Source organism: Salmo salar, chromosome 10 (assembly GCF_965601325.2).
Source record: "Salmo salar chromosome 10, fSalSal1, whole genome shotgun sequence".
NCBI lineage: Eukaryota > Metazoa > Chordata > Actinopteri > Salmoniformes > Salmonidae > Salmo > Salmo salar.
This window is the reverse complement of record NC_138300.1, coordinates 111986417-111998259: the sequence shown is the minus strand read 5'-3', so window position 1 is coordinate 111998259 and position 11843 is coordinate 111986417. Positions and strand designations below refer to the sequence as shown.

The window sequence follows — 11843 nt, the reverse complement described above, 5'->3', positions numbered from 1 at the left end:
TAAATACATTTGTGGACAAAATTTGAGAGAAATAAGCCTTTTGTGCAATAGAACATTTCTTGGATCTTTTATGTTTCAGCTCATGAAAGATGGGACCAACACTTTACATGCTGCATTTATAATTTTGTTCAGTATATGTTAGCAACATGGTCCTGTTCCTTGACATATCCAACACTTTACAGGATTTGACCATTTTATGGCCAATGGTTGTGACTGTGACCAAGTTTAAGGCAGTGGCGGCTGGTGGGAGGAGCTATATGAAGACTGGCTCATTGTAATGGCTGGAATACATGGAACAGAGTCAAACATGTGGTTTCCATATGTTTGATATGTTCAATGTTTTCCCATTCCAGCCATTACAATGAACTCAACCTCCTATAGCTCCTCCCACCAGCCCCCCTTGGTTTAGGGTAAACCAGAGCTTTATATTCCCACGGCTCTCTCTGGGGTACAGGCTATATTCAATGCACCTGCCTCTCCATCTAATCAAGAAAATCCAGAACAAAACGGGCACTTTTTAGATGGTCCCTTATTTGGGAATTCCGTCTGCGTGGTAACACCCTAGCCAACTGCGCCTGCGCTGCTACGGAAATGCGGAAGATGACTTGTCACTGTTGTTGTGGAAGCTGTCAGGCACGTGAGCTGTGCTAGGTCCTCGTAAGTGATAATAGGCGATATGTCGGCTGATACTCCTCCCAAGGTACTGAAAATGCACAACTTGTGGAATATCTTTGCGTCAGTTTTTTCGTATTTAGATGTATCTATCAATAAATGTGAATATAACTGGATGGAGTAGAGTCCGTTGATACAGACGCTTGATCTTCCCCACTGTTGGTGGTTTCCATCAACTGTTTTTCTTTCTTTCTTGCTAGCTAGCTAGCTAGCGTAACGTTAGCTGGCTTACCGCCCATAATGCCACGAAAACATATCAATATATCTCGGTAGTTGAATTTATGACCTCGCCTGTGTTGTACTATTAGTTTCCGGTTTCAAGTTGCAAAAAACATAAATTAATCGGCCGAGTGTTTGCTCAATTAGCATCTTACTAACGTTACCTAGCTAGCTCATTGCTGGTCTATAACACTAACTAGTTACAGTAGCTTGTTAGCTAAACTGGCTGGCTATTTAGTTCAGTTATGGATTCCCTAGCTAGCCATCTAGCTACCCTCCCACTAAAATGACTGGTTTTCGAAATTGCTCTTAGTAGTACATCTTATACCGCACTGTTCTTTCTGAGATCGCTACCTCTCTGTCACATGAGAGCCTAACTGACCAATGAACGCAAACGTCAATAATGATGTTTCAGTGGACATCCGTATCCAACTGTCTCGTTGTTGTAGTTGGCAAGTGCACTTGGATGTAACGTGTTACTATACTGCTAGACAGTGGTGGAAAAATGACCCAATTGTCATACTTGAGTAAAAGTAAAGAAACTACTTGAGTAAAATTATTTGGATATAAATATACTTAAGTATCAAAAGTAAAAGTATAAATCATTTAAAATTCCTTATTAAGCAAACCAGGCAGCAGCATTTTCTTGTTTTTTATATTTACAGATGGCCAGGGTCACACTCCAACACTGACATTATTTAAGCAATAAGGCACGAGGGGGTGTGGTATATGGCCAATATACCACGGCTAAGGGCTGTTCTTATGCACAACTCCGCGGAGTGCTCGGACACAACCCTTAGTCATGATATATTGGCCATATACCACACCCCCTCGTGCCTTATCGGGATGTTCTCTTGATAAATGCGTGAATTGAAACATTTTCCTGTCCTGCTAAGCATTCAAAATGTAACAAGTTCTTTTGGGTGTCAGGAAAAATGTATGGAGTAAAAAGTACATTATTTTCTTCAGGAATGTAGTGAAGTAAAAGTTGTCAAAAATATGAACAGTAAAGTACAGATACCCCAAAAAACTACTTAAGATGTATTTTTAATTGAGTACTTTACACCACTGCCAACTGTTGTTGGCCAATATTCTTAGTTATACTGAGGAAGAATAACATGTAGAATGTCAATGGTAGGCTTTTAAGGCAATATAAGCTGTTTGGAAATAATGTCACCTATTCATATTCCTGCTGTATTGTCTTTTTCTTCAGGTGTTATTTGAACATGAAGGTGTTTTCATTCACGCAAATACTGAAGACAGTGAAGAGCAAGATCTGCTTGTTTCTGGGTTCCTACGGATTATTGATAAGGTATCAGTTGTTGATTGTATTTATAATATTTAATTGCTGGTTGCATGATTGCTTATTGTGTTTTTAATGATTACCAGGATGGTGAAATCATGGTGGAATACAAACCCTTGGAGGACACTGTTGATCCATCCAACATGCTCTGTGCTGGCAAGGTTTGACATTTTTCTTTTTAAAAATGTTTTACTCACTGAAATGCTACCCAGTTGTTCAGCAGCAGTGTACATTTACCACCATGTAAATTGGATGGAAAACCGGTAATGCGTTTCAGATCACAAGTATTAAGGGTATTATCTGATGCGTCTTTATAGAAGATTTGTGTGTATTTGTCAAAGTTTTCAACAATGGCTGAAAGGGGTAGGCTTCACAAACAGCCGCCTTTCAATAACTATTCCATTAACATTCTTTACGATTCAGCAAATTCCAGAACTCCAACAGTTAGCAGCACCTTTCACACATCTGTTTTAAGATTCTAGAATTTGAATGATAATGATATGTAAAGGCTTGAATCATGTTATTAACGAGGCAAATCCATTCCATTCCCCCAGGATTCCAGCTCAGTGATGGAGTGGGCCTATTGTCCTGGGGAAGAGAGGTCATCACCTCAGCAGGCCGTGGTGCTGGAGCAGCAGCAGAGCTACGAGACCGAGTGGGACATGATCAACGCAGTCTCCTTTCCCAAGAGGAAACCCTGCTCCAACGGAGAGGGTGGGTGGACAATTGGGTGCATTCGTTGTAGCTCGCCCGGTACCACGGATGGAATGCAATACATCCTACATGTAACGTGAGCTTTGTTGCTGAGGCTTCGTTCAGACTTATTCACTCAACACATGAGTTAATTTACAGCAGAAGTTGACTAAGTAGTGTGAAGTGGGATTGATATGATATTAAAGTAATTTGGGGTTTGCTTATATTTGTCCTATAATAGTGAGTCACTCAGTAAACCACTACTCGAGTAAAAGTCCAAAAGCATTTGGTTTTAAATATACTTAAGTATCAAAAGTAAAAGTATAAATCATTTCAAATTCCTTATATTAAGCAAATCAGGCAGCACTGTTATTATTATTATTATTATTTTTTATAACAGATGGCCAGGGTCATACCCCAACACTCATACATTATTTACAATTATAAACTGTGGTTCAAGCCCTGAATACTGATTGGCTGAAAGCTGTGATATTTCAGGATGTCATTGAAATGTGTTTCTTGTATATCCCCCTTATATAAAACCTAGTTTGAATTGCATGTTGACTTAACAGATAAGGTCAGAATGAAACTGTGGATTCATTCCTTTGCTTTCTTCCAGGTGCATTGAACCACACGCATGAGAAAAGCAAGTGGTCCTTCACCTTCAGTGTGTGGGACTTGAGGTCTATCACAGTGAAGGAGGAGGGCTGGTCCCGCCTGGTGTTCGGAATGAAGGAGCCACCCACCTCACTGCCATCCCTCCACTTCCACCAGGGGGGTAGTGAAGGCTTCCTTGACTGCCTGAGGAGATACATCATAATCACAGAGTGAGTCTCTCAGTGTCTGGTCTGCTAAACTAGTCTGCATGGTCCAACTGGCTCTGAAATGGAAAATAGTGGTTTGACGATTAATCAATCAAATTGATTTATCAGCAGTTGTCACAAAGTGCTATATAGTAGACACCAAATAGCCAAAGAGCCAGCAGGAGCAGACGTGGTCAGTGAAAAGTTGTTAGAAAGAAGAGACCTAGAGAGGAACAAGGATCAGACGTTGATGTATTCTGATTCCATCCTTTACCGTGGTTATTGCAGGAGTACAATTTTGTTTCTAAGTGGAATCGTGGATGCTAAATGATCTCTGACAATGTTATGTAGGCCAGGTAACGTTACCGTAGTGAATCACCAGAAGAGGGAGCTTCTGAGCCCATTTGAATCACAGGTTGATTATGTTCTTTATTACTACTCCAAAGGACAGTGAATGAGTGACAGTGTGGACAATGACTCAGTATAAAGACACTGTATGAGTGTGTATGTTTACAGACAGTCTAAGAAAACAGTAGTTATACAGTAGCATCAATCCTATTTGTGAGACTTTCTTAGACTGGATTACAAAAAGAAAACCAGCCCTGTCGCGGACGTTGACGTCTTGCTGCCAGACAAATGAAACAACTTCTTTGCGCGCTTTGAGGACAATCCAGTGCCACCGACGCGGACCGCTACCAAAGACTGTGGGCTCTCCTCTGTGGCCAACATGAGTAACACATTTAAATGTGTTAACCCTTGCAAGACTGCCGGCCCAGACGGCATCCCTAGCCGCGTCCTCAGAGCATGAGCATACCAGCTGGCTGGTGTGTTTACGGACATATTCAACCAATCCCTATCCCAGTCTGTTGTCCCCACATGCTTCAAGATGGCCACCATTGTTCCTGTTCCCAAGAAAGCAAAGGTAACTGAACTAAATGACAATCGCCCCGTAGCACTCACTTCTGTCATCATGAAGTGCTTTGAGAGACTAGTCAAGGATCAGATCACCTCCACCCTACCTGTCACCCTAGACCCACTTCAGTTTGATTACCGCCTCAATAGGTCCACAGACAATGCATTCGCCATCACACTGCCCTAGCCCATCTGGACAAGAGGAATACCTATGTAAGAATGCTATTCATTGACTACAGCTCAGCATTCAACACCATAGTACCCTCCAAACTCATCATTAAGCTTGAGACCCTGGGTCTTGACCCTGCCCTGTGCAACTGGGTCCTGGACTTCCTGACGGGCCACCCCCTCAGGTGGTGAATGTAGGAAACAACCTCTCCACTCCGCTGATCCTCAACACTGGTGTCCCACAAGGGTGCGTTCTCAGCCCTCTCCTGTACTCCCTGTTCACCCATGACTGCGTGGCCATGCACGCCTCCAACTCAATAATCAAGTTTGCAGACGACCCTACAGTGGTAGGCTTGATTACCAACAACGAAGAGACGGCCTACAGGGAGGAGGTGAGGGCCCTTGGAGTGTGGTGTCAGGAAAATAACCTCTCACTCAATGTTGACAAAACAAAAGACATGATTGTGGACTTCAGGAAACAGAAAAGGGAGCACCCCCCTATCCACATCGACGGGACAGTAGTGGAGAAGGTGGACTCAGTGTTCATATCACCGACAAACTGAAATGGTCCACGCACACAGACAGTATGGTGAAGAAGGCGCAACAGTGCCTCTTCAACCTCAGGATGCTGAAAAAAATTGTCTTGTCACCGAAAAAAACCCTCACTAACTTTTACAGGTGCACAATTGAGAGCATCCTGTTGGGCTGTATCACCGCCTGGTACGGCAACTGCACCGCAAACAACCGCAAGGCTCTCCAGAGGGTAGTGAGGTCTGCACAACGCATCACCGGGGGCAAACTACCTGCCCTCCAGGACACCTACACCACCCGATGTCACAGGAAGGCCAAAAAGATCATCAAGGACAATAATCACCTGAGCCACTGCCTGTTCACCCCGCTTCTATCCAGAAGGCGAGGTCAGTACAGGTGCATCAAAGCTGGGACAGAGAGATAGAAGCTGTTTTTCAATCTTAAGGCCATCAGATTGTTAAACAGCCATCACTAACACAGAGAGGCTGCTGCCAACATACAGACTTGACATCATTGGCCACTTTAATAAATGGATCACTAGTCACTTTAATAATGACACTTTAATAATGTTTACATATCTCGCATTACTCATATATGTATACTGTATCCTTCACTCTCTATTCTTTACTATCTATTCCATCTTAGCCACTCTGTCACTGCTCATCCATATATTTATATGTATATATTCTCATTCCATTCCTTTACTAGATTGTGTGTATTAGGTTTTGTTGTGGAATTGTTAGATATTACCTGTTAGATACTGCTTCATGGTCGAATCTAGAAGCATAAGCATTTCAATTCACATGGTTAGCAGATGTTGTTGTGAGTGTATGTGACCAATAAAATGTGATTTGATTTTGAGGGATAAATGCCAAAATGACCTCTTGTAGCAATGCCCACCATTACACCAGGGGTTAATTGGTAGGTACAATTGCTTAAGCTACCTGTGTTTTTCCTCTTTTTGCTCTGACAATGTTTTGGTTTTTTATCAGTTGAAACACTGTTGGACTTTTCATGGTGTTTCTTATCTATATGCTAATTCTAGTGATTTGCATAAGGTGTATAGCAAACACTTGGTTTCCCTCTCCTGGTCCCTCTTCTGTCTGACTGACTGATGTTGGGGTTAGCGGGCAGTTTCTTCTCATGAAACAGTCTGGTTTTCTGTTTGAGGCAAATATCACAACAGATAATTCCCCCTATATAGAGGCACTGTGCTCCTCTATCGCAGTCAGAGCAGATAGCTGTTATTAAAGTTCTTATCGTGGCTTTTCATAATGAAATTGTTTGGATTAAGTGCCGGCCGGCCATTTTCAGCCAGGCGTCTGGTTAGAACTGAAAACAGGAGATGAATGACATCACATCCTGTACCATGCCTTGTCTCACATTGTATATCTTATTTTTGTATGATTAATCCTTTATTAATTGACGTGAATTTGAATAATATTGAGGCTTTGCATGACAAAGAAATCCCTCATCAATCACTCACGTTTTTGAGGTATAGGGTATATGTTCTGTCCCTCCCCTCATATAGAATGCCTTTAACTGAAATAGAGCTCACTTGATAGGGATGGATCTCTACTTATAGGCTGATGACGACAAATACATATATTTTTTTAATTCTCTATTTCCTCATGTTTTCAGGGCTCCAGATGATGAAACCTGCCTGCTGGTCAGCACTCCCAACCGAGCTCTCTCTCAGTCCTTCGAGAACCTTCTGGACGACAACAACTACGGCCTTGTTACTGTAAGGGGCTACTATGTGTTGTGCATATACCTGTTATACGAATGGCACTTACCTGTATGGAAAAAAACTTACTGTAGCAAAACGGTTTGCACAGAATTTAGTTTTTGTTATTAGATAAATTGAGGTAGTACATCTCTGTTTTATCTCAGTTTGGTTGCCTAATTATTTGGACCCTGTTTCCCCAACAGAAGCTGAAGAAGGATTCCTATGTGACGACGTTGGGCGGCTTCTCCAAGGTCACCAACTACATATTTGATGCGTTCCGCGGCCCTGAGCTGGAGCAGCAGCAGCGGCAGCCCCATGAGGAGGTAGCTGACCTGGACATCCTGGGACTGGGAGAGGTCATCCCTGGCCTGGAGATCAACCAGCAGGAGGAACCTGGCTTTGAGGTTATCACCAGGGTGAGTAGTACATAAAAACTACGGGAGCATTCTATGTCTACATTATCTTTATTTTATGACTTTACTTGTGTCTTGCACCTGGACGTTGCTGTATGTACGTACACTACATCTGATGTGATTAGTGAGTAGGGGATCCCCTGGTCTGACTATGGCTTTATCTTCCGAGGCAAGCCAGCAGCTGGATGCAGGGTGTAATGATAACGGCTGCTGGCACAATAGGTGTCTGGTCTTCAGCTGGGGTTTGTCTTTTAACGTGGTTACAGTGCAGAAGAGTGCATGGTCTTATTGGTTGGCGTTCTGTTCTGTCTATCTCAGATGGACCTGGGCGCCAGGCCAGAGGTAACACGGAGGGAGCCACTGTCTGCAGAGGACTGGGCTAAGCACCAGGACCAGGAAGGAAGGGTGAAAAATGTCCCTCAACTCAAGAAAATCATATTCAAAGGCGTACGTTGAGTTTTGAGGGGATTTGTAAAATTACCAGAATGATGAAGCACCTTCTCTAGTAAATCTCCAGCCAAACTCTCTGGGACAGTTTCCCAGACACAGAATAAGCCTAGTACGGGACTAAAAGGCACTTTAAATGGAGAATCTCTGTTGAACATGCTGTTTAGCCCAGGGCTAGGCTTAATGTGTGTCCGCCAAACTGACCTTCTATATACATTAGTGCGGTAACTAACTATCCATACAAATTCTGGGTATGTCTGTAAAGTGATTCCTGTCAATATTGTGCTGATCCTGCAGGGCTTGTGCCATGCGGTGAGGAAAGAGGCCTGGAAGTTTCTGCTGGGGTATTACACCTGGGACAGCACCTATGACGAGAGGAAAGGCCAACAGAGGAGGAAAACGTATGTGTGCTTTACCAAGACAGACATGTATAAAACTGACATGTTTTTCTTATAAGACAGGAATAGCCAAATGCAGATTTTGAGCGGTTTCATTACCATCAAAGTGGCTGTTCTTACCATGAAGGTCATAAGGTCTTTGTTGACATTTTCCTTTGTTAACCAGCAGAGCCATATGTGATTGTGAAATATCAGCAAAGTAAAATGTAATTCTGAAGATATTCTCTTCACTCTCTTGCTTCCCCCTGGTGAATAAGGGATGAGTACTTCAGGATGAAGCTCCAGTGGAAGTCGGTGAGTGAGGAGCAGGAAAGGAGAAACTCCAGGTTAAGAGACTGCAGGAGCCTGATAGGTAATATGTCTACCCTGCAGCCTACCCTGCTGCCTACCCTGCTGTCTTAGGAGAGTTGTTGATGATTCATTTCAAATCAAATGTTATAGGTCACATACATGTGTTTAGCAGATGTTATTGCAGGTGTAATGCTTGTGCTTCTAGTTCCGACAATGCAGTAATATCTACAAGTAGTATCTAACAATTTCACAATATATACCCAATGCACACAAATCTAAGTCATTTTAAGCCTATTGGCTTTTGTCTGTTTCATCACTTGCGTTGTTTTTACTGTTAAATGTGTTGTGATTTTAAATGCACTTTTAGATACATTTTGTTCAGGGATGCATCTGTAATGACTGCCTTAGCATGGTGTACCTTTCCTGAACTAGGCGTAGTATGGTTCTTTATTTATCATCTGTGAATGTGTTGTCTTCTCAGAGAAGGACGTGAACAGAACAGACAGAACCAACAGGTTCTATGAAGGCATAGACAACCCAGGCCTGGTGTTACTACATGACGTCTTGATGACGTACTGCATGTATGATTTTGATCTGGGTAAGTTATAGCATTATTGCCAAGATGTGCAGCAGAGATCATCATTTATATGTGAATGAAAAGGTCATCTGATTGGCATAGATGCAATCGATGTCCCTTATTAAGAAATTATTGTAATTTACCTGTGGTAACAGCAATCATGAGCTGATAACTGCATATCAGTGCAATTTTTGTTACGTTCACCTTAATTAACGTTGTGGGAATGTTTCCTTGTACTTGTCTCCAGGTTATGTTCAGGGTATGAGTGACCTCCTCTCCCCGATCCTCTATGTGATGGACAACGAGGTGGATGCCTTCTGGTGTTTAGTCTCCTTCATGGATCAAATGGTGAGTACTCAGATTAGCTTCTGCTCTGCTGCTTTTAGTTTAGTTTCGTCAATGTTAACTTTGATATGCCTGAGTGTGACCCTTGTATGACTCAACCATAACGTACGTGTGTGTGTGTGTGTGTGTGTGTGCGCACGCGCGTGCGTGCGCAGCACCAGAACTTCGAAGAGCCGATGCAGGGCATGAAGACTCAGCTGATCCAGCTCAGTACTCTGTTGAGGCTGCTGGACCTGGCCTTCTGGAACTACCTCGGTACCTAACACACCTCAAACATTCACTTGTTTAGGAGCAACTTACAAAAATATAAAAGACGTATATAATACATTTTTATTTTGCATGAAGCCATAAAGATTGAGGCAAATCCTGAAAAGAAAACAAAGCAAATATGCAGATTATCAACCAATACCAATAGTATTTTATAGTTTTAATTTAGTTAAAGTTAAAAACAACAACCTACCTTTAAAAAGGAAGTAGCGACTGACATCCTTGGTCCCATCTGATTTCTTCTCATCATTGTTTTGTTTTGGTTCCTCCAGAGTCACAGGATTCAGGTTACCTGTATTTCTGTTTCCGGTGGTTACTGATCCGCTTCAAGAGGGAGCTCAGTTATCCAGATGTCCTTCGTCTGTGGGAGGTGAGTGCTGTTCATCCATCGACCTATCAGCGTAAGTGTCTCCCTTGTAATTTAGGGGGAAGTCAATCTGTCAGTCTCGCGCTTATGAGATTTATTTAATGATTCAAGTTGATGCTTTTATTACTTTTCTTTTTGACTTCATGGTTTATCTTTATGTATTCTGATGGATCTTGTTAATAAGACTTCCTGGTTCTGCTCAGGTCATATGGACTGGCCTGCCCTGCCAAAACTTCCATCTGCTGGTGTGCTGTGCCATCCTAGACTCAGAGAAAAGGAAAATCATGGAGGAAAACTACGGCTTCAATGAAATCCTCAAGGTAACAGCTGTTATTTGGAAGTTTCAACTGGTTTGTCAGTTTTTTTTTAATCAGACATATTTTCAAGGTGGGTTGTTTGGAGTGTTTTCTAAGTTATTTAGTTTTAAATGTCATTGTTTTGTATGTTATCACAGCACATCAATGACCTATCAATGAAGCTGGACATTGAAGAAATCCTTCAGAAATCAGAGGCTATTTGTATGCAGATCAGAAGTTGTAAGGTACAGTATGTTCAAGGATTGCTATTTATTTATACTTTCAATTAAGTCAACAAACTGCAGATTCATAATTACATATTGGTTGTATGTAATCTACATTTTCTTATTTCATTTCCTTTCAGGATTTGCCTCATTCAATAAGTGAGATCCTGGGATTCAACACAGAAAGCGAATTTCCCAGATTAGAAGGGAGGGAGTTTGGGACTCTTGATTCTCCTCAGTCCCCCAGACCCACACAGAGACAGGAGGACTTCTCCAATGGTCACAACAGACATTACAGAGAACCCCCTACTCACAACGGCTGCAAAGTTTCCTTCATATCATAGTGAACAATATCATTCACACAGACTTTGCAATGTCCACATACCAGAAAGAGTATTTTGGATTCAGTTATTGGATAAGTTGGTAACAGAAACCAGTTTATCAAGTACCTATAAGAAGAAATTTGACGAGAAAAGAATGTAAAAATGATATAAAATTTTCAAATTGTATTGTTTTTGTAATTTCTTGTACCATATTGTCTTTCATTGAAATGGTCAGTCATTCCTTCAATCCTTGCTAAGGATATTTTGTAAAGACGGAAAGGTGAGTTTGCATAGTAAAGTAATAATGTGCTGTTTTTTATTTAAACTATAACCTTTTCCTGAGTCATGCACACAAGTATTAAAATCTAGTCCTGGGATTTCAATGTTTATTGATTCAAATTTGAAAAGTTAAGGATAGGCCTACAGAGTTAAGGTTTGTCCGAATATTAATTTGGTAGTAAATGACAAAAGGCTGTACAATATGTGTTTTCTTGACGCTCTCATAATAAGACACTTTTGAAGATTAAAATATTTAGAACAAAACAACAACCAACATGTCCTTGTTACTCAGTGAATTAAAATAAAAATATAGCCTTTGATTGTGTACTCAAACTCCAGTACTAATGCATTTATTTAGGTCCATAAGATTTGACCGTTTCCTAGTGATGAAAGATTTCTTTTAACTCTCATTTCATATGTATCTGGTACCGTATTGATAGCCTCTTGAATAGAAGGATCAGGTCCCACCTCGGAGACGTGGCCCAAAAATACTATTTGAGCAAGGTTGGGTCCGGTCCATCCACATCACTTGTACGTAACGTTTTCCTGTAAGACTTCCTTTGACCATATTTGGCAAAAACTTAAC

General features: G+C 41.5%; 1 protein-coding gene across 1 annotated transcript; it reads left to right on the top strand.

Annotated features, from left to right (window-relative positions):
• Positions 1-586: 586 nt before the first annotated feature.
• Positions 587-11577, top strand: LOC106561541 (TBC1 domain family member 15). Its single transcript, XM_014125611.3, has 17 exons — positions 587-700; positions 2105-2203; positions 2281-2355; positions 2749-2908; positions 3507-3714; positions 6943-7045; positions 7234-7446; positions 7762-7890; positions 8188-8291; positions 8546-8640; positions 9061-9177; positions 9404-9504; positions 9657-9756; positions 10041-10138; positions 10339-10455; positions 10590-10676; positions 10796-11577. The coding sequence occupies exons 1-17, from the start codon at positions 677-679 to the stop codon at positions 10997-10999; spliced, it is 2034 nt and encodes a 677-aa protein (XP_013981086.1). The 5' UTR covers positions 587-676; the 3' UTR covers positions 11000-11577.
• The last annotated feature ends 266 nt before the right edge of the window (positions 11578-11843 follow it).

Bases quoted from the DNA above. Each gene is read 5' to 3' on its own strand.
- LOC106561541 (XM_014125611.3), top strand. From the start codon at position 677: ATGTCGGCTGATACTCCTCCCAAG. The intron at 2,909-3,506 runs GTGGGTGGACAA...GCTTTCTTCCAG, and splicing joins ACCCTGCTCCAACGGAGAGG to GTGCATTGAACCACACGCAT. The intron at 8,292-8,545 runs GTATGTGTGCTT...CTGGTGAATAAG, and splicing joins GGCCAACAGAGGAGGAAAAC to GGATGAGTACTTCAGGATGA.